The sequence below is a fragment of the Uloborus diversus genome, chromosome 1 (assembly GCF_026930045.1).
Source record: "Uloborus diversus isolate 005 chromosome 1, Udiv.v.3.1, whole genome shotgun sequence".
In the NCBI taxonomy this organism is placed as follows: domain Eukaryota; kingdom Metazoa; phylum Arthropoda; class Arachnida; order Araneae; family Uloboridae; genus Uloborus; species Uloborus diversus.
The window spans coordinates 64,040,437-64,062,580 of record NC_072731.1 but is presented as its reverse complement, the minus strand read 5'-3'; the positions used below and the strand labels follow the sequence as shown (position 1 = coordinate 64,062,580).

Here is a 22,144-nt window from a genome sequence, read left to right as displayed (position 1 = left end):
TATTTTAAATTTTACTGCATTTTTTTGGCCAGTTTTCTTTTTAAAAGTTTAGTCTTTCTGTTTTGTTTATATTGTTTGTAATACATATACTTTAAAAATTTTATTTAATTAGAACTGTAAGATTTTCATTATTTTTCTTACTCTGAACTGAGATAATAACCAATGAAACAAATTAAAGGAATCGATTGTTTCATTTTGCAACCATTTGAAAGTGCAAATAGTTAGTAAATGAAGTTTTAGAGTTGAAACTGTATCATCAAGAATTTAAACTATTACTTGCAAAAAAGGAACATTAAAAAAAAAAAAAATAAATAAATGTAATAAATGAAAGCTTAAATGATAAAATAAATTATAAAACAGTATGAAGAAAGAATAGGAAAGAGGTAATTTAAATTTTACACATATTAAAATTTCAAAGATTTAGTGTTAAGTTGGTAGTGTAGTAATATGCCAAGTGCACATTTCAAGTTGAATCACTCAAGTAACAAAATGTGCAGTAGTGTAATGGACTAATTAAATGCTGTAGTTTAGCAAAATGCACATGTTTATTGAAAGTCATAACTGTACAAGGTGTTCTAGAGTGATTGGGACAAACTTTAAGGGGATGATAAGATGCAAGAATCATATAGGAACGTGGTTGCAAACACAACGCTGACGTGCTACATGCACACAAAGCCAGAAACTGATGGATGGGAAACAGATCACAAATTTATTACACAAAGATGATTTTACCCAACATTTGGGTTTTTAAGAACAGTTTAAAACGGTTGTTGAAATTTGAGCCTGCAACCGTATTATGCGCCCCAATGAAACTTTTTTTTTACTTATGTTCGTTAACTTGTATTGATTGTTGCATTTTTCTGCAATACGTCTTTTAGAGCTACAGACTACTACTTTAAACCTTTCTTAAAAACTAAAATGATGTGTAAAATCATCTTTGAGTAATAAATTTGTGACTTGTTTCACATCCTTATCTCAGTTTCTGGCTATGTGTCTATGTAGGATGCCTGCATTGTGTTTGCAACCATATGTTCCTATATGATTCTTGTTTCTTATCCTCTCTGACACCCCTTAAATTTTATCCAAATCTTTCTGGGACACCCTGTATAATAATGGCTTTCAATAAACATGTGTATTTTGTTAAACTAGTTTAATTATTCCATTATACTACTGCATATTATATTTTAATATGCAATGTGACTAGTGATGTAAAATACCCGTGTATTTATTTTTAGGGGTAAATACCCAGAGTATATGCCCAAAGTAAGTATTTACTTGGGTATTTATTTCAAAACTTTATATTCAACTAAAATACTTTCTGTGTGTATTCCACTATGTATATATACAGAGACTATTCCAAAAGTCATGCAATTATTTAAACAGATTTGCACAGTCACTTCAAAGTAATGTCCTTGGGCTTCTGCATATTTCTTCCATCATCTCTGCCATGACTGGTAAGTGCTCGGAAAGGTGTTTTGGGGACCTCCCCTAAGGTCTTTGTCACAGCTGATTGAATCTCATCTAGGGATGAAAAATGGGTTAATTTCAGGCCTGCCTTAATCCGAGTGTATAAAAAGAAGTCTGCTGGGGCGACGTCAGGACTGTAGGGGGCTGGGACAGCTTTATCACCTGGTGTTTAGCCAGGAACTCGCGGATTTACAGCTCGTTATGGCAAGGTGCTTGCCTCACACTTTTCTCATCGCTAAATCTTGAGTAATGCAAAATACAGCAGTAGACGACATGTTCAGTTCATTTGCAACCATCTTGATAGTCAATCGAGGGTCAAAGTCCAACAATTGAGGAATACGAGCCACATTGTTGTCTTTTTTGTTGGTTGACGACCGTCCAGACAGAGTGTTGTTCATCTTGAACCTCTTCCCGGCCCTCTTTAGAGGTCTTTAACCACCTCAAAACTTGTGAATAGGACAGAGAAGAGTCCCTGTAAGCCTCACAAATCATTTTGTTAGTCTCCTCAAGATATTTTGTTGGTTAAGCAACAAAACTTAGTCGCGTACCATTTTTCCCGTGACACAGTCGATGCCCAGAGGTTAATATTAACTTATGTTCGGCCACTTCCACAGCTCGGAGAACCCCGAGACTGGTTTTCTAGAAAACCTCAGGGTCCCCCTCACCTAAACCAAGTAGTTTGATTATACTCCGACCAATAAAAGCGGCGTGGTAAAAAACCATTGCATTACTTTCGGAATACACCTTGTATAACCAACCATATACAAAACAATAAATTTTTGCCCAAAAATTGTATTTTGATCACATATTTAATGAATTATTGTGTGAAACTTAGCAATCTAATATGATATTGACATTAAATGTATTGGATATGCCTAATCAATGTTGATAGCCAAATTTCAGATATAAAAAGCCATTCTACAAAAAGTAAAAAGCTTAACTGGTTACAAAAAAAAAAGCAAACATCTTCTCCAATTCTGACATTGAAAAGAAAGATTCTTTGGTTCACCATATGTTTCTTTCATAATTTCATCAAGTCTTTCAGTAAAAAATATTATAAACTGTGTAATACATATCAGTTTTGCCAATTAATTCATATTTAGATTCTTAAAAAAAATTCACATTCACTTTTTGCATTTTTTTTTTTTTTTTTGTAAAATACCCAAAAAATATTTACCTACCTGCTTGGTGTTTACCCGAACCACATCACTAAATGTGACATTTAATTGATTCAATTTAAAATGTTTTTTTTTTTCACTTGGCAGAGTATGCCACACAACACTCCTAATCTTGAAGTTTCATCCTGGTTTGGCCACTGATCAAAAGTCAAACGTGTAGATCTTAAATACCTGTACATTTTGAGTTGTGAACAAGGGCACCCATATGGGGGGGGGGGCAAGAGGTGGCTGAAGTCCCCCTCCCCCAGAAATTAGAATTTCCTTGCTTTTAGTACTTTTTCTAAGCAAAAATGTAAAAACATTTCTTCTCTAGCCATCAATGAATAATTAATTAAAAATGTCAATCTTTAATAACTCTAATCTGTACTGAAATCAGTTTCTATGGGGAAAATATCCTGCTAAACCATGGAGAAAATATCTGAGCCTCCCTCCTTAAAATTTTGCATGTGAGCGCCCATGGTTGTGAAAAACAATCAAGAAGAGGATATCATAAAAATCTTGTATTTTATTTTGAGAGGAATATTGAAATTTTTAAATTATTTTCTGTAAGTTTTTAAAAATGCACTGGACGGTTTCTGAAAAATGATTCAGTTGTAAGGCAATTGCATCGAGTAATTTCTACTATTTCCTTATGCACTCAAGTGTGGAGCAATCTACATAGTAGAAATCGGGACATGAGTATTTCCACTTGAGTTGAATTTGATGCTTGGAACTTCTTTTCAATGCTATAAAGATTTTAAAAAGCATTCTATTGTGTAGAATTTTGGGAGAACTATCATAATTTCAGTGAGATGGTTAATTACAATGTATGATGTAAAAAATCACTCTTTAAAAGCTGCAGTGAAACCTCTCCAAGAGGTTTATTAGTGGATCCTACTGATTAGTAACCATCCTTAGCAGGGCCTATGGATTTCGAATTGCTAGCCGACAAATTTTGCAAATTTTAAAAAGCTTAAGGAAATTCCAAAAGTCTCAGCCAAAGGATTAATTTTAATAAATCATAATTGAAAATTCTGTATTATATATATATTTTTGAAAACTTGAACTGGAAAACAAAGTAATAATTTTATAAAATATGCATAAGACATAGAGTTCCCAATTTAGCGCTTTTTTTTTTCTTGCCAAATTTCTAAGAATTAATTCTGAGGATCCAAAGGGGGGAAATGTCAAAAATTTCTGAGAATTTTCTGTTTACCAAATCAAATTTCTTTCGCCGAATTTACGATTTTATCGCCTTTGGCGCAGTGACGAATGCTTAGCACAGGCCCTGCCCTAAAGGACGTCTGCATGCTAAGTTTGAATATTAAATTAGCTAACCTAATGGTAGCTAACTTTTAATATAATTATAAAATTTATTTTTGCAAAAACATTTTATGACCATGCAATAAAAAAAACTGAAACTAAAACACTGATTAGCAATGAAAATAACATTTAAATGATAAATTTTTAAAATTTCCCTTAATTAATGTAAAAAATATATCAAACAATCAAAAAGTATATATTTGAACGAGAAAATGCACTAGTTTGATGCTGACACATTTGGGAAATACTTTCTTATTCCCAGATGCATCTCATATTCTTTTGATTCTTAGCAGGCACAAGTTTACAACAATTTTTTTAATGGAATAGCTTGAATTCAGTAGGAAACAAATATTATAAGAGATAATTGTGATCATTTTGCTGACAGTTATTTTACTATCAGAACTAGGTGAGGTATTAGCTTATCATGGCAAAAATCTATAGTCACCCATAAAATAAGACAGAGCAGTTAACTTCTAACCTGGTTACCTAAGTTGACAGTTTATAAAAGAATAATTCATGGAAAGTAATATTCTAATTGCTCTAAAAACATAGTTGAGCATGGGGGGGGGGGGGGAGGGGGTCAATTGTTAGTCATGTTTCCATTTTAAATAAATCCTTCTCTAGCATCCTATTTTTTCCCCCTCACAGTATTAGGACTAAGGTTTCTTATTCAGGGATTTAGAAACTTGTATCATTTTCTTATTTTTGCATCATCCAGATTTGTGTGGTTCCTGGAAATCCCTGGAGCAAAACAGACATAAAATTGCAAAATAAAATAAATTTAAATGAAAAAAGTCTTAAGTGTAAAAGAGTATTCACAAGCAGGGTCTGTTGATTGAAATCAGCTTGATTTAAATCAAGTGATTTTTTTTTTTAAATCATTGATTTGGATTAAGTGATTTTTTAACAAAACCATTAATTAAAATCGGTTGATTTTACTTTTATAAATTAATTTTGCATTTTGAGGATGTATTGCTCTAAATTTAACTACACTGCATTATAATATCTTTCTTCAACAGGCTTAACTACATAGATCCCTCTTTTTGTGTGTGTAACAGATTTTTACTCTATATTGCTTTTACTTCAAAATTACAGTTTAGAAAAAAAAAAAAAAAAAAAAACTTGGAGTTTTTCTTATACACCATGAATAATATAGTTCAGAAAAGTAATTGTTTAACATATTATTTTACACTAAAAACGTACATGATAATGGAAACCGTATCTTTAAGCAAAGCATAAAACAAAATCACATCTTATCTAAGCATTACAATGTATTTATAAATCTTAAAATATTATTGAATAGTTAGAGAACTTATCTTAATTTTAAAAGTATGTTGATTGGATTTATCGATTGTATGAAATATATTATGCTTATAAATGTAAAGTAATTAATATCTACAAATTTTTGAACTGGTTAAAAAAAATCTGATTTAAATAAAAAAAATCTGATTTAAATTTAAAATATATGACTTTTTTGATTTTTTTTAAAAAATCACAAACCCTGTACACAAGTAAAATGTTTAGTTTAAAGCCTTATCTATAGAAGTTGCTTATTGTGCAATAGTTTTTAAAAAAATGATCAAAACCAAGCCTTTAAAAAGACAATTTTCCATTACAGTATAAGTTTTGAAAAGAAAATGAAAAGACATTTAGAAAACAGAGATAGGAGGGGGAAGTAATTTTTAAATATTTAATGAATATCAATTAAAAAGGGAAAAATTATATCTTTAATCAACTCAAAAGCAGTAAAAAAAAATGGAGTTTTTCTTAGCAATTCATTCAAGTTTCAGCAAAAAATTAAATGGTATGTTTTAAAATGTACAAAGATAAGAGAGGAAGAGAGATTAAGGAAAAAGGAGGTAGAACAGTGTTTTTATAGGAATTTCAGAAAAATATATAAAGAATCAGGCACCACGTGAAAATGATAAAGAATTTTAATTTCAAAGTTAAGTACTTTAAGGGCTCTTTGTAATATATCACTGAAATTAAGCACTTTGAAAAGCCTGTGGAAACACTGATACTGATATTTTGTGTCCATTTTAAGAGTTGACTGAGAAGAAGTTTTACTGAATCTCATTTTACCTTAGAAACATTGAAAAACAAACATTTTTTTTTTTTTTGGAATTATTTACGTAAATGTCAAAATAATGTTAAGAAAAGCTATTTCTACAAAAGTAGTCTGAATTATTTTTATTTTTTTTCTTTTATTTGTTTGATAGACCTTTGTCTAAAAATTCAGAAGTGTGAAACAAGACATGTATATAAAGTGATGTATTTAATCATCACTTCATGACCCATTTGTAAAATACTATATATCAAATGTGCTCTGTTTGACAGTCAAAATAGATGTAGGTTATTTCTTGTGCTATGAAAGTTACTGAATTGAAAAATTGAAAATACCTCATTCATGTTTATTTTTCTTTTCCATTATCTTAAATTTGTATATAAAAATAGCAAAACTTAATATATTTGCAAATTTGCTGTGCAAATACCCTATTTATTTTGTTATTAATTTATTTTTGTCTGTACACATATATGTATAATACTTGTTACACTAATGCTTTTAATGCAAAATATGTTGTAGATATTTCATCTTATTTTAAATTAATTTGAACCAATGCGTTAGATTTCTGTATCAATTTAAATAAATATTCTTTATGAAATGTTTTCTCTGAAATTGATTGAAAAGATTATTTTAGAATTTATTTTTCAGTTGAAGAGATTGCAGCAAAAGGACGTTGTATCAAATTTCTGGTTAAAAAAAAAAAATTTTAAATGCTAACTCAGTGCTGATTCTATGATTTTTTTCCAACAGGACCAAAAACTTGAAACTGCTGCCCTTCTCTATCTTCTAAATTTGCATATCTACTTTCACTAAAGGGAAAAAAAACCCGGAAATATGATGAGTTGACTGCCGGGGACAGGGGCCACATCTTCTAAGTTATCATATCTAGTTTCAACAAAGGGGGGAAAAATCAGAAATAAGATGAATTCACTGCTGGGGACAAGGGCCTGGGTTTGCCCCCCCCCCCCCCCCCCCGGATCCTTTAGTTTTTGTTTCTAAAATTAAGTATGAACTCTGTCACCATGTTTTTCTTTTGCATGCAAACAATGAAGTACTGTTTAAGTTGGGCAATAGCTTTACAATTGCGATCTTCATCCTAGCTAATATGCAAAGTAGTTGACAAACATTGTTGAAATGAAATTTTTATGCAATAAAAACCTCTAAAATCAAATAAAATATTTTTTTTATGCTTTATGAAACAGAGCAAAAAATGAAAAAAAAAAAAATACAAACTTCCATTATATCGAACTTTCACATATCGAAATTTTCTATACATCAAACTTAGAGTAAATCTCCATGTTCACATAGAAAACTCGTTTTTATACATTGAAAAAATCTCCATACATCGAAATTTTTTTGGGACATTTTAATCAACTTTAGATTATTAGCTTCACGAAAATTAAAGTCAGGAAAAAAAAGAAGAGTGATTGTCTCTAAGAACCTCACAAGTCGGTCAAGGTTAAGGAGTGGATATAGATGGAGAAACTCATGAATTTTAGAACAAAACAACCAAGTCGTTTTCGGTTTTGTATTATGACTTCAAGTAGAAAACCAATTTCTAGACAATTCTTTGTTTTCTGATTGTTGCTCTTCATTCGTAAATCTGCGAAGCTTCAGTGAAAGTCTAAAAATTTCCAATTCATCTAGTAATGACATGCTAGAGGTGTTTGAATAATTGCATCCCGAACTTCAGTTTTCAAAAAGTGTTCCTGATGATGTTTTAATTTGATTGAATAAATGCTAGCTATTCTTTGAAGAATGTTTCATGAAGCTGGCTATTAAGCAAGACTTTCATGGTTCTTTTATTTTAAAGAATGCAGCTGCAATCATTATAACCAATACATGGGTTACCATTTGTAAAAAATAATAAAAGATTTTTCTTATTGATACTTTTTTTAACTATTAACTTGCATAAAATGATTTGCAAATAAATTAAAAACTGAGTTTCGTGTAAAAAATTTGTTTTAATTTTGCTGTTCTAGGAAAAATTACGATAAAATTAAGCTTCCTTCTGTGTATCAATTTCTTTTCCCTGGCAAGTTGAAACTGGAAAAAAATAAAATAATGCTGAAGTAAACTAAGAAAATTTTACTTAACAGATATGCTTAAAATTGTGTTGGTAGAATTTCATGCTTTCTCGTTTGTTATGCTGATGATTGAAATTATTTTACAGAGTCGTTTATTTTCAAAAATAGCTGCATATTTTACAAAAGAAGTCAGCGAAACGGGGCGGCGAGCAGCAAGCGGCTCTTTACACAGCGTTTTTAGATGTTAAAGAGAGGGATAAATACGCACTTTTGGTGGCACTGAACCAGTGGCGGATCCAGCCGATTGTTTTGTGAGAGGCCATCCGAAATTTTTGAACAAACTCCTCGGCCGAATTTAGCTCCATGCTACCTCTAGGCAAATGTGAAATCTGCCCCCCCCCCCCTAAAAGAAGCAAAATATCCTTTACTCAAAAAAAAAAAAAGAACACAAAAAAGTGTTCCCCAGATTCAAACTGTCAAACTTATTAAGAAATGATGGCGTTTCACATTCTGAGGGGCCCCGATGAAATGATCAGTGATCTCTCAAAAAACATTTTTATTCGGCAAATTTTGCTGACGATTCGGCAAATACCATGATTGAAAAACATTTGACTTTCATAAGATGTGTGAAAGTAATCATTATTAAATTACAAGAAAAAATTATCTCTGTGGAAAATGAAAGAATGCTAATATTTTACTTTCAAGAATAACAATTTAATTCAAAATATGTGTTTAAAATAGCAAATTTGCCGCCCCTGAAAAGTTTGCCGCCCTAGGCAGCTGCCTACTCTGCCTATTGGGCCCTGATAGCTCCCCTGAAATTTTATTAAAATGAAGTTTTAAGAACTCAATTTTCGGGGGTACCAAGACAGAAAATGTTTCAAAATTTAAATTTCCGAGAAATTTTTGAAAATTATGAAACTAAAAATGCATTTTGTCTATTTTCAGGGGTCGAAATAGTCCTATATATCCTATATTTTCAAAAAAAGCATCAAAATTGTCCTATATTTCCTATATTTTTTTTAATGTCCTATATTTCCTATATTCCCATTTTTTACCCTATATATCTTTTTAAAAGAACTAAATAAACTTTCTGACACCGGATTTTTCGCTAAAAGTACATGCCCAAATGAATTTCAAATTAAGAAACTCAACTGACTAAATTCTGCAACTGGCACCTTCTGTCATTGGCTACAGCAATGTGACGTCACTCTATAGTGGGTGGAGTTTCGAGAACTAAGACTGAAGTTGGTTTTAGAATTTTGCGTTTGGGGGGGGGGGGGCAACAGCCGTTTGTTTTGTTTTCCATCATGGTTTTCGTTGGTATATTTTTGTGTTCAGTGCATTTTCTGATCGAAGTGTTCCATTTTTTTTTTTTTTTTTGCAATCTTTTCTTTTTGTGGAATTTTGGGATTGTGGAATGTGGGGATATTTCGATAATTGGGAATCTGGCGCGGTCGTCTCATTTTTGGCATAAATAATTTTATATTCGTAGCTCTGCTGATTTATAGTAACTGTAGGTGAATAGATGTTTCCTGTCTTTTTGTTTAGATTTGCAAAGAAAAATATCTCTCGCGCAAGCGCTGGAGCCAAAAGTTGACACCAATGAAGAAAGATCGCCAGATTCCCAATTATCGAAATATCTCCTGGAATGTTAGTTCCTTATGTTAAAACAAAGTTTGTTGTAATAAGTTGAATTATAATGGCGAAATCGCATTGCTTGAGAAAATTTCGTGTGGAGTTGTTGAACCAGGAGGACATTAATTCTACAAATTTTTGTGCATGGTGCACTAAAGAAAAAGATGATTTTACCGCTTTTTGTCATTTTTGCAACTGTTCAGTGCCCATAAGCAATAGTGGATTTTTGCAATTGAGGCAGCATGCTAAAACATTCAAGCATAAAGAAAACTCTGAAAAATGTCTGAAGGATCCTTCTCAAGCTCTGCTTGTTCTTAATACAAGTGGTAAAGGGTTCAGTTTAGATATAAAATCAAAGAACAGTGAAATTAGTACTTGGGTCATGAGTGAGGAAGAAAAAAATTATCTTTGTTCAAATTTTGTTTAGTTATTTAGTCTATAATGTACAGTTTTTTGCAAAAATTATTCTTTCAACTGCAGGAAAGTGATTTCAGATGTAAGGTATAATTTTGTTTGAGGTTTTTTTTAAACAAAATCATTGATAAGAATAACTAAGTAATATATGATATGTACTATTTCTTTTTCATAGCAAAATTATTCATATAATGTGTCCTATATTTTTTGTGAAAATGTCCTATATGTGAGAAGTCGGTCACTTCTACCCCTGTATTTTTGATGATGTGCGGAGAAAGGTCAGGTTTCGGGCGCTGTCCCCAAAACACTTTTTGAAAATAAAGCTTAGAAACCAAAATATTCTGTCATTATACATTGAGAAATTAGAACAGGAGGGGTGCTCTTCTAGTTCTTTAGTTGTCCAGCCTAAAAATGCACCTTTAGGTAATGTTTGCTTACGTTAAAGAAAGTGTGAAGGTGCTTAGAATCCTTCCTTCCTGGAAATATTTTGCCTTTGAGGCTCCAAAAATTCGATTTTTAACTATATTTATACATTTTTTAGAAAGGGATGGAAGATTCGTGAGCTCCTCCAAAAAACCTCCTTTTAAAGCTATCATCAGGATACAAACTAGAAAGGGAGGGGGTCCTATCAAAACTCGTTTGTAATTGAAGTCCCCCCCCCCCCAAAAAATTTAAGTTGCTTTTAAGCAAGTTCAGTGATAAGGCTGGATAAGCTACTTTCCGTTGACATTTTTTTCCAAATAAAAGACTTAAAATGCAATTTTTTGCTACATATCAAGGCATTTGTGAAAGGGCATGGGAAAATGGGTTCTCCTCCTAGTTTCGAAATTAAAGCCATAAAAATGAATATTTAGGCTCTCTTTAGTGAACAATAGGTATACTCTGAGAACCGCAACATTTAGAGATCGTCCAAGTATCTGTAGTTAAAAAATGATGCAAAAGATGGAGAAAATTTTTGGAAATAAAAGTTTTGTTTGGAGGATAGGAATATAATTTATCTCATAATTAAGGCCTATACTTCTTTTTCAGTAAAATGCATGTGTTAAATTTTGTTATCTTCTCATAATATTTTTTTCTTTTTTTCCTTTCTACAATCACAAGGCTTTGGGAGGGGCCATGGCCCCCTCTAGATCTGCCCCTGCACTGAACTACATATGTGTACTAGACATTTAAATAGATTTGTACTTAGCAAAATCAAATAAAAACCTACTAAATATTGATTGTTTCCTCGTTGATCAACTAACTTCTGGTGTAGGCACCGTGATCCCTCCTATGACGGCATATTTTAAGCAGCCGCACATTTTACGATGTCAAGGTAAAGTAAAAATATATATATACATGTATTTAAAAAAAATTCTTTTGGGATAGAAATTATATCATGCTCAAAACCATACAATAGTTTTTCTTTCACAAATTTTCTGAAGCACCCTTTGCTTGGAGGAGCGGGGGGGGGGGGGGGGGGAGAGCGGTTGAGCCTGTAAATGTTGTCCCCACATTTGGGGAAAAAATGCTAATTTTGTTTTGCATTTTCATTATTATTTTTCAGTAGGAAGAAAATACTTCAAAAAACGCTATTGAAGATATTTTTGCTAGCATTGATTTCTATAAGAAAAGAAAATAAAAATGTACAGTTTCTAATGCTTTCTTTTTTCTCTTTTGTCTGGATACGAGGTAAATTACAAAATAAAAGTGAGAACTTAGCCATAAAAGTGTGATGTTAGAAGAATAAATAAAATACTCTTATATTTATTCTGAAATGAAATGCTCAGTTGTCGAATGAGAGATGATTTTGCTCTTCCAACACCAAAAAAAGTTCAGTTAGCAGCATATACTCTGAAAAAAAAGTTCTTTTTCTTTTTGAGGAGGCGCCCGAGCCCCAGGGAGTTTACCCCTGCTGCCCTCCCCCTCTGCTCCCCTATACGTTAATCAGTCATAACCAATAAAATTAGCGCAGGAAAGGTATAGTTTTTTTTTTGCTATTGTGTATTAGTTCTATAGATAATTATCATGACAGTTTGATTAACCAGCTCCTTAAAGAAACTAAGCTAGCTAATTTGGGATAAAAAAACACCTTCGCACCCTTCTAGCTGTAACCATGTACCATGCATAGAAAGTAAAAATGATTTTTCCATGTGAAATCTCTCCTGGAAAACTTCAAAACGATGGGCCGACTTCCATGGCTTAGGAAGTATAAGTTTGAAAAGTGTTGATTCGGACTGAACATATTCAAAATGGCATTTTCTTTGTTTAATTAAACTAGAAGGGCTGCACCCCTCGCTCGCAAACCCCTGATGATTATTGGCAAATGGAAATGCTTGGTGATATGTCCTCCAGTATTAGAATTAAAGTAGTCCGCATAGAGTAAAATAAGCTTAATGCAAAGAAGCACTGGCGACAAAACTAAAGAAATAGGATAGCTTCATAGGGATTGCCATCGCATTCACATTTGTGTTTATTTTTAATGAAGATTATTGTTATGAAATTATTGCTAAGTATAAAAAATGCATGGATCGCCGAAATATATTTGAAATAGAAAAAAAAAGTTAAATACAAAGACAGATTCAAAATATTGTGATGATAAGAATATTCAGTAGGGTGTCCCAAAAAAAATAAAGTTTATTTTTCAAGTTGCACACCCTTAAATTTTTCCTTCTACAGTAAAACCTGTGAAGTTGACCGCTTTTTTCAGGCACAGAATTAGCCCTTATCATATAAATCAGGGCCCGCCAACACATATTGTGCGACCCGCCTATTTACTATTCAGCATATTTCTTTTTTCGACATTTAATGATATCAAGAAGCTTCCAAGACTACATTCTTAGTCAAGCAGGGGTCTCAAAATTTCCTCTTGATCGTTCTTTTACTCCTTTAATTGTATTGCGAGAAAAAGGTACAGGACATCTACAGGTCAAGGTCAAGCAGCCCTACCCTGCACTCTGATGTTCAAACGAATTCCTAGAAATAGTATTGTCTCACGTTGGGGGGGGGGGGAGACAGAGAGGCAAGATAGAAACATTTCAGATAAGCAAAACCTGCCTGTAATTAGTTAAAAATAAAGACGCCCTCGCCGACTCTACGGCCTTATGATTTCAAAAAAGAAATTAAGAGCTTGCTTTCGTCATATTTATGTGAAAGTACTTTATCGTCGATGAACTTCATCAAGAATCGTCACACCTCTCCGACAATTCATTGTTAGACCTTCTTCGGCTGGCAACGACAAACATCGATGTTGATATTCCTGCCTTTGTAGAGAAAGCGGATCGGCTTCAGTTTTCCCATTAAATTAAAGCAAATCGTTTTATAATCCTTCTGTTTCATTGTTTAATGATTAATAATTCAACTATTAATTGTTATTGTGTAAGAAGTTATTGTTCAACTTTTTCAAATTGCAGCCCGCCAGGTGATCAGTGACCGGAATTCTAGCCCGTGGGTTCTTTGCAGTTGGACAGCCCTGATATAAATCAACCTTTATAAGTTGACCACTAAAGTAGTGCACCGCAAGTAGTCAATTTACACAGGTTTCACTGTATGTCCAAACAATTTTTAAAAAAATTTCATATAATTTGAACTAAGGCAACCGGTTCCGGGTTTTTCCAACGTTTTTTTTTTGCCATTATAGAGCCAAAAACAAAGCTTAGTAGGATCTTTTCGTCATGATACGTGGAGGAGAAATGCTAAGGCCCACACTAAGAAACGCATTCTAATGATGCATTATAATTATCTTTGGTACTGGTAGGGGAGAAGCGGTTTGGAGCGCTCCTCCTGAAATAGTAGCTCTAAAAAGGCTGTTTTCGACAATTTCAAGTGATGTTAAGGGGACCAGAGATTAAAAGGCCCATCCCAGGAAATTTTACTAATTTATAGACTTAAAAACAGACTATCTTTGGTAAAAATAGGAATTGAAAAGATTCTGAGGTCCACTATCAAAATTTTTTCAAATTTGAACTCTTTAAATTGTAAATGTAGGCAATCCTTGATTCATGACTAACTTTTTGAGCACCAGCAATTTTTCGAAATTGAAGCTCCAGAAACGTAATTCTTGGAGACTTTCAATGATGCTAGGGCGGGAGGAGTTCTCCCCGGGAAACATTTGAAACTCAAGCGCTTAAAACAAAATTTAGGCTGATCTTAAACAATATCCGCGAAAAGGAGAGGGAGGGGGCTCCCCTGGAATTTTTTACAAGTTATTTTTAAAACGGTTTGTAGACTTATCTTTGGTAATATTACCAAAGATAGTCTACAAACTGTTTTACATCCGTTAACAAGAGGAAGAGGAGTGGTTTATATAAAAGAGGATCCCATATTAAAAAGGGAATGAAGAATACGTACAAAGCACTGCATAAAGCCAGCTTAAAACTTAAATATAACTTTAACTTAATGCGCTATGTAAACTTTTTATCGGAGACTTACTAACACATGGGTCATTCCATGCGAAATGAGCAAATCAGCTGTGGCTGGCATGTCACAGATTTCAATGAAAATTTTTATTTAGGTAAACCATGCATATCTATGAGGGAATGCAAAGTATGGAAGTTTAAAAACGGTTTGTTGCTTTGTTATTGAAAGTAGAAGTTGATGCTTACGCTAAGCCTAAATTTTCAGAGTTCATGGCGGACAGTTTTGACTCAATAACTCCATAAGTTATAAACGTACACTTGAAAAATAAATATCTCCATATTCTATAAACAAATCTCTATTGGGAAATAGCAAAGTAAAATTTATTAGGATCTTTTTTTTGAATCTGAGATATTAACAAAGATTGAAATTTTGCCAATTTACTTCAGATTTCAATTCACTCTTCCAGCTCTTTTAATGAAAAAATAACAGTAAAAATGATTCAGGATTGAAAAACTATAACTGACTTTCTGCTCTAATTTTGTAATTGTTTATGAATTTCTTGATGACGAAATCGTACTTTAAAAAATCAAAATTTTCCGAAAATTTCATTTTTTCCTCTACTTCAGATGTTTTTTTGAAGATGAGGGAATGCTCTAAATTTTCTCAATTTTTTTTTACGTAACACATTCAAGTGTCTTTTAGATGCTACTAAATTTTAATCATTGGTATCAGCATATTTTTGTTGCTAGAGTAACTTGAACTAAGGTAAAATTCATTTTTATTGTAAGTTTAGCAAAACTAACCATTTCTTTCGTGTTTCATTTTCTCAAAAGTATGTTTATGAAGTACTTGCTGAAATGTTTCCTTAATTATTGTGTTGAATTTTCCTCTCCATTTGTGATATAGGGAAAAAAATAGCTCTTAGAGAACATACTAAGTTTAAAGATATGGGCAGAGGACCATCTCGTCTAATTCACAACAGCATTTGAGATTGGGCTATGAGTTTGAGGAAATTTGTTTTATCCATGAATAAGATATTTGACGAAATACTCTTCATCCCCTTTTGGTTTACAGGTGTCTAAAAATGTCATTTTTTCGATTTTTGAGGGGGGCTGTAATCTATAAAGGGTACACAAACACACAGCAACAGTTACATATTCTTTTTAGCATGGTTTCAGTAATTAGTTTTTGCTGTATTTCATTTTGTGTTTCCGTCTCCTACGCGAGTTATCCTTCTTCGAAATGAGTAAAATTTTTACATTTGACCTTGAAATTCAACCTGTTGCCATTACTTTAATTATTAACTTACAGCTACGTAACTCAGCATGTAAGATTATCAACTCATGCACTTTAACATCAAAGCTTTAAATTAACTATCATAAATGTAATTCAAATAGATTTTGGCCAAAATGCAAAAAGTCCCCTTTTTGACTACGAAAATCCCTTTTGATGACCTCTAAAAAATCAAAGGTCCAGTTGAGAGAAAAAATAAAAGTGGTTTTAAACATCTTTCATATGCAGCTTTAAGGAATATGAATTTCAAAAAAAAATTTGAAATGGTCGAGCGCACGCATTCGTCAAACCTGTATGGATGACCCATAAAACACAAAGAAAATGCTATTTTTCTGAATTTTATTTTAAGTTTGGAAACTGAAAACCAATTTCGAGTTTCTTCAAGCAAATAGTAGAAACACAGCTCTATATTCTTGCAAAATTTTTAAGTTGTCTGAATTTTCCCTCATTTGAATTTTTGTGTTTATGTGAAGGAGAAAATCATCATTTTACAAAATGTCACTAAGTTTGAAACTGATTTTGAAGACAAAGGAGTTAAAATACAACTTCAAAAGTAAGGTAGTTTTTTTATGATACTAAGCACATTATTGGGTATTAATTTCAGCAAAGCTAATGCATTCCTTAAAGATTGAGATTGAAAAATAAAATGCTTAATTATGAGAAAACTGAAATATTTTCAGTTTTTGAAACTCGGTTAAAAGTCAACTATAATAACTTTGAAAATTTTACTGATATCAGATTAATTACTCTACTCCATAGATTGCAACAACATATAACTTTTATGTTTTCATTAAATAGTTAATAAGATACAAGCCTTCAAAAGTGCAACATTTAGCATTAATGAGAATGCTGTTCAATTTGACCAATTTTCAATCGCATGTAACTATTCAAATAAAAAATATTAAGCAAAAATATTTTAAATATTTTTAAATAGGCATAAAAGGAACCTGTATACCAAATTTCATAAAAATCTGTTACCATGCGGCCACCACTTTTTTGTGAATTTTGCTCATTTCGTATGGAATGACCCACATACCTTTTTTCTTTCTCCCATGAGAGAAGTAAACACATCCAACAAGACGAGCCCATTATGCTAAATGAACCCAAATATTTGGTATAAACTTGATATTTTAAAAATTTTCGTGGGATGCCTTCCCTGTGGCATTGTTTCCATTCTTGTTGACTTCACATGAATTACAATGAAGGTTTTTTTTTTTTTGCAATTTAAGCTAGGAAAAGGGCTTAAATGGTGTGGTTTTATGGCTACCCGGTGTTGTTTTTATTTCTTGTTATACTTCGGGAATAATAAGGATTTTTTTATATTTAGCTCTAAAAAAGGCTTTTAACTTCTTACTCTCTTCGTTAACTTCTAACTCTTCGTTATACTTCGGGAATAATAAGGATTTTTTTATATTTAGCTCTAAAAAAGGCTTTTAACTGTTTTTGAAACTTTCTCAATGTAGCCATGCCCCCCCTCCTGTCATTGTTTTCCTTATTGTTAGATTTTGTATGTTTTATTAGGGAAATGTTTTGCATTTTTGCTCGAAAAAAAAAAGGGATTTTTTAAACTATTCTTGAAATTTTCTCAGAGGGAGCCATGAAAGGGTGTGTTATTTGAAAAATCAACTTTCATTTTTTTGATGGTCACTTTAATACTCCCATCAGAAGTTCTAAGTTTTTGAATGTAAACGTCATAAAAGTAAATTAAAATATCAAAAAATGCAGGAGGTATATTGAAAATAAAATGAGGTGGAAAAAAGACCTAAGGTATTGTGGCAAAGTACTTCATCTGTTCAAAATATTAAAAGTTCTTTTTTTGGGACCGCAGAAGATTGAACTTCCAGCAAATAAAAAGTTTAGGCTGGAAATTGAAAACTTTACGATGGGAAAATCTAAGCAGACAATGGGTTTTGGGAAAAGAAAACTGGGCGAAGGTTTAACCACAATATGTTTATTAATAATTAAAATTAAAAATGAGGATAGCAACGTAGACAAAAGGAGAGAAGAGTGGGAAACTCCAAACTCTTCTTTTTACATCCTCAAAGGTAGCTTAGAAGTGGGTTTTTGTAACTTAGGTTTTAAAAGAATTCTGGAAAATATTCTCGCACCTCATCCTTTGCTCTAAGGTCATTAAAGATGGCCTACACATGAGGATTTAGGACTGCAGTTTTCAAAAACTTCCAGGAGAGTGCTCCCATCCCTATCATTCCAGATCGAAAAATTTCGTATTATGGACACTAATTTTAAAAAACTTCCGAAAGTCCCCCGAACCTGTCCTCCTCTTAATATCACCGAAGATCCTCTAAAATTTCATTGTTAAGGCTTCAATCCCGAAAACCTTACGAAGAAGATCCCCCAAACCTCCTTCCCCTACCACCATATTATTGAAGATCATCTATGATTGCGTTAACGGAATTTCAATTTTGAAAATTTGCCAGGGGAGGACTCCAATCCTCTCCTCCCATTATCATTACCAAAAATCTTCTAATACTGCGTTTTCTACAGCATCGAAAATTCCTCTCTCTCTTACGAACATTATCAAAAAATGTCTTTAACCTCGTTTTCACCACTTCAGTTATAAAACATTTCTGCGTGCAAGTCCCTTGAAAACTCCTCCTTCTGTTATCGAAGGTTGGCTAAATTACGTTTCTCAAGCATAAACTTCAAGAAACTGACTTTTAACAAAGAAAGCTTACAATTGCGCTTTTAAGACTTCAATTGTGTACTTGGAGTATAAATTTCGAAAATTATCGAAGGATGACCCCCGAACCTCTTCCGCCCACTTTTTCTAACTACAATCTTGAAAATTTTAAAAATATTTTGAGCAGGAAAAGTTTTGAGTTTGAAAAAGAATTGAAGCAAGATGAATGTGTGTGTTAAGGGGGCGGCATTTTGAAGTTTTGCCCCACCTTGGAAAATTCCTAGACCCGACACTGGTACCTCACAATGTATTTTTTACAGCTACATGATGGTAGGACATGGATATGGCTTGTATACTTCAAGAAACTGATTGTTGGAACATAATTTAAAAAAAAAAAACCATATTTATAGTTTCTTATAAGAATGTTTTTTCGTTTGGATATTAGTACACCAATGTTTGCAGCATGGGGGAGGGGGCCTTTCTCTTAACAAAAAGGATTGAATGAGTGAAAATTTAAGATTAGTTGGGAGAATTGCACTCAAAATTTGGATGTAAAACAAAAAAGTAACATTTGTAAAAAAAAAAAAAAGTATGTTTATCAATATATAAAAGAAAAGTTTTTTTTTTATCACAAGTACATAGAACAAACATAAACTGAAAAATTAAAAATAAGAATTATGAAAGTTGAAATCATCAATCTACTTTTGTCCCTTGTACAATATTAGTTTTATATGTGGTTTTATAGTCATTCAAGATTTCATTTTTCCGGTCAAAAAATGTCTTTGGGTTACATCTGCAAAAACAGTTCACAATGAAACTAGTTTTTGTAATATGATATGAAAGCAATACAGCAAAATTTATTACATAAAATTTCAGGTTAAGATTTAATATTTGAAATTTCATTTAACAACAAACTAAAATAAATTATGACATGCCTTTTTGCAAAGTTTCGTAATTCATCAGTTTCTCTACTGGACCTATTGCAGATATTGTTGGTGATTTGTTTTTTAAATATTTTGTACAAACTTCTCTTACAACATCTGCATTTATCATTTCTATGCGGGCCTCCATTTCAGACATCGGGATTCTCCGGCCATAATTTAACATTTGTCTGCCAATATCTTCAAATATAGGTGTGGATCCATCAAGCAACAGCAGTGAGTTAGTCATTAAGAGGTTTTTGGCTCGTTGCACCTCTTCCTCGGTTACCGAGGTGCACAACCGATTCCACTCCGCTTGCACAGCATGTATCATATCATTTAAAGTTTTACCATCACATACAAGATAAATTCCCCACAAACCAGTATCTTTGTAACACGTATTGAAAGAAAGAAAGCTATGGCACAAATTTTTCATGCCTACTTCATGTGCTAATTTACTGTAAACGTTTCCTCCACTTCCATGTGAACGATCCCAATTACCAATCAGAATGTTTGAAATGAGAAGAGGTATACTTTCTGGATTCATCCATCCGCAACCTTCCACTGCAAGAGCAAGATGAACCAATGGCATACCATTGTCGCACAATCGAGATTCACAACCTGTAAACATACAAGGCTGTAAGAGGCTTTCGTCAACTACACCATGGCTATTTAATGATCCAAAATACTGTTCTGCAAGCTTAACAAGTTCATCATGATTGATGCCCCCTGCTCCTGCCAACACCATCTTAGATGCAACGTAATGATTGGTTTTGAAATCAACAAGATCTTTCCGGGAAATGCTTTTGATATTTTCAATAGGACCAAGAATTGTGCGCCCTAAAGGAGTTCCTTGAAATGCCGAGGCATGCAGATGATCAAAAACTAGTTCTTGCAGATTCATTTCGATTTCTTGCATTTCTCTTAAAATAACACCCCTTTCAACTTCAATTTCAGACTCTCCATATTTACTACTTTGTATTATGTCGGAAAGAATATCCATAGAGCGGCTGATATCTTTGGAAAGGCACTTTGCTTGAAATATTGTTTGCTCTCTAGAAGTACAAGCATTTAAATGTGCCCCCATATTTTCAACTTCCAACTCTAGAGCAGTCTGAGACCTTTTAGCAGTACCTTTGAATGCCATATGTTCTAGGAAATGAGCAACTCCATTATTACACTCGGTTTCATGTCGACTGCCAGCATCTATCCACAGCCCAACCGTACATGTTGGTATGCCGGAGTCTTCCGTTGCGATACGTAATCCGTTCGACAATTGACTTACTTTTGTTTCAGGAACATTCAAAACTTTTTGAGGGCAAGCAGAACTTGCTCTTTGAAAATATTTACTAACTTTATAAATATTACGAAGCATTTTTCTGGTCTATCCCTTCACTTTTTAAATTGACAACAATGACGCAATTATTCATCAAGTTGCGGTTACAAACATGTTTGTTGTCATTCTCCAATTGAGTCGCAATATGATTCATTAATTGCATTTTAGAGTTTATTCTCAGTGATTTTGCCAAATCTAGCTCATATATAAGTATATTTATTCATGAAAGCGATATTAATATCAATAAGAGTTTGGAAAGAACATTTTCAACAGATGTCAATAAAGTTGTGTCATATTTGGCGTCTTATCGCCATAATTAGTATTCCTATTTGGCTACAATGCTTTCGTTCTTTTTCTTTAGCGAATGAGTTGAATGAGCAATTTCCCTTTAATGAATATCTTTTACGACCTCTATGTTTATAAAAAACAAAACAAAAATAAATAAATAAAACCGCTTTGACAGGGAGAGAGCTTTTTTTCCAGCTTCAATCCTCTTGAGAGCCTTCAGAAACACTTTTCTTATAGGGTATTTTTTACTCGAAGCAGAGAGATTTGAAAAACTTTCCCTCATTTATATATTTACACAAAATTTATTCTCAGGAAAAGAATCTATTTTCACTAAAAGAGTAAATTTTGTGACTCTTGCGAATGAAAAAATCAGAGGTAAAATTCAATTGTTGTGTATTGATGTTTGCTTTCGGTGTTTGTTTTGGTTCTTAACCTTGGCGCATGCTCTAGCAGCTGATGAGTGATCGGTAGAATCCTTGCTTCGGTTTGAGTGTTAAGAATGGCGGATGTAGGCGAATATTGTGGTACTTGGAGGGTAAATATTGTTCATTAGTTATAGCTGGAATTTTTGTTTGTTACGAAATTTGTTACGATAATGTTTTGCTCTGTTTCATTGTCCAACATTACATTCGTTCGCAACTGCCGATGTTACCTGGTGATAAATACCGTCAAAACAAAAAACGATTTGACGCATAGTGTTTCAGTAAAATTTGTCCTGTTTTACTTTTGTGTTGCATTCAGACGATGTCCATCATAAAAAAAATTTCTTCACTGACAGAATGTCTTGAAAGATATGTATGATGGATCTTAAAATTGTTTATCTTAATCACTTGCCTCATAATTTTTTTAAATGCATTTCCATTACCTTTTCCTGGAAATTTAATGTTAAGTAAATGCTGTTGAATAGAGTATGAATTGCAATTTCATTTTGTTAATGATATCATACTCTGCCATTAACTTTTTGTTAATATGTTTAAATCATTATGCATTCAATTTGTACACAAAAAGTGGTCAATATCAAGCCCTCAATTAATTCAATTCTTAAAAATATAAAAACCCCGTTTTCGAAGCTTGAACTAAATATAGATAGATTTTAATGTGAGACAAAAATCTTGGTTTTTTACACATGAAACATTATATTAAAACACTTAGTAAAATAAACAAATACAATTCTGAGGAACTGCTCTTGGTGTAAACGAGGATGGTGCTAGTGAACGTTTCTCTTCCTAGGGGCGGA

At 32.6% G+C, this 22,144-nt stretch overlaps 2 protein-coding genes across 2 annotated transcripts in view; one reads left to right on the top strand and one right to left on the bottom strand.

Annotated features, from left to right (window-relative positions):
• Nucleotides 1–19,152: 19,152 nt before the first annotated feature.
• Nucleotides 19,153–20,723, bottom strand: LOC129234618 (mitochondrial-processing peptidase subunit beta-like). Its single transcript, XM_054868651.1, has one exon. The coding sequence runs from the start codon at nt 20,656–20,658 to the stop codon at nt 19,288–19,290; it is 1,371 nt and encodes a 456-aa protein (XP_054724626.1). The 5' UTR covers nt 20,659–20,723; the 3' UTR covers nt 19,153–19,287.
• Nucleotides 20,724–21,406: 683 nt separating this feature from the next.
• Nucleotides 21,407–22,144, top strand: part of LOC129222828 (uncharacterized) — a 73,902-nt gene continuing 73,164 nt past the window's right edge. Inside the window, exon 1 of the mRNA XM_054857417.1 lies at nt 21,407–21,442. Within this exon, the coding sequence (XP_054713392.1) occupies nt 21,407–21,442 (36 nt within the window). The remainder of the gene's footprint in view (nt 21,443–22,144) is intronic.

Excerpts from the sequence above, each read along its gene's own strand:
- LOC129234618 (XM_054868651.1), bottom strand. The coding sequence starts at position 20,658 with ATGCTTCGTAATATTTATAAAGTTAGTAAATATTTTCAAAGAGCAAGT.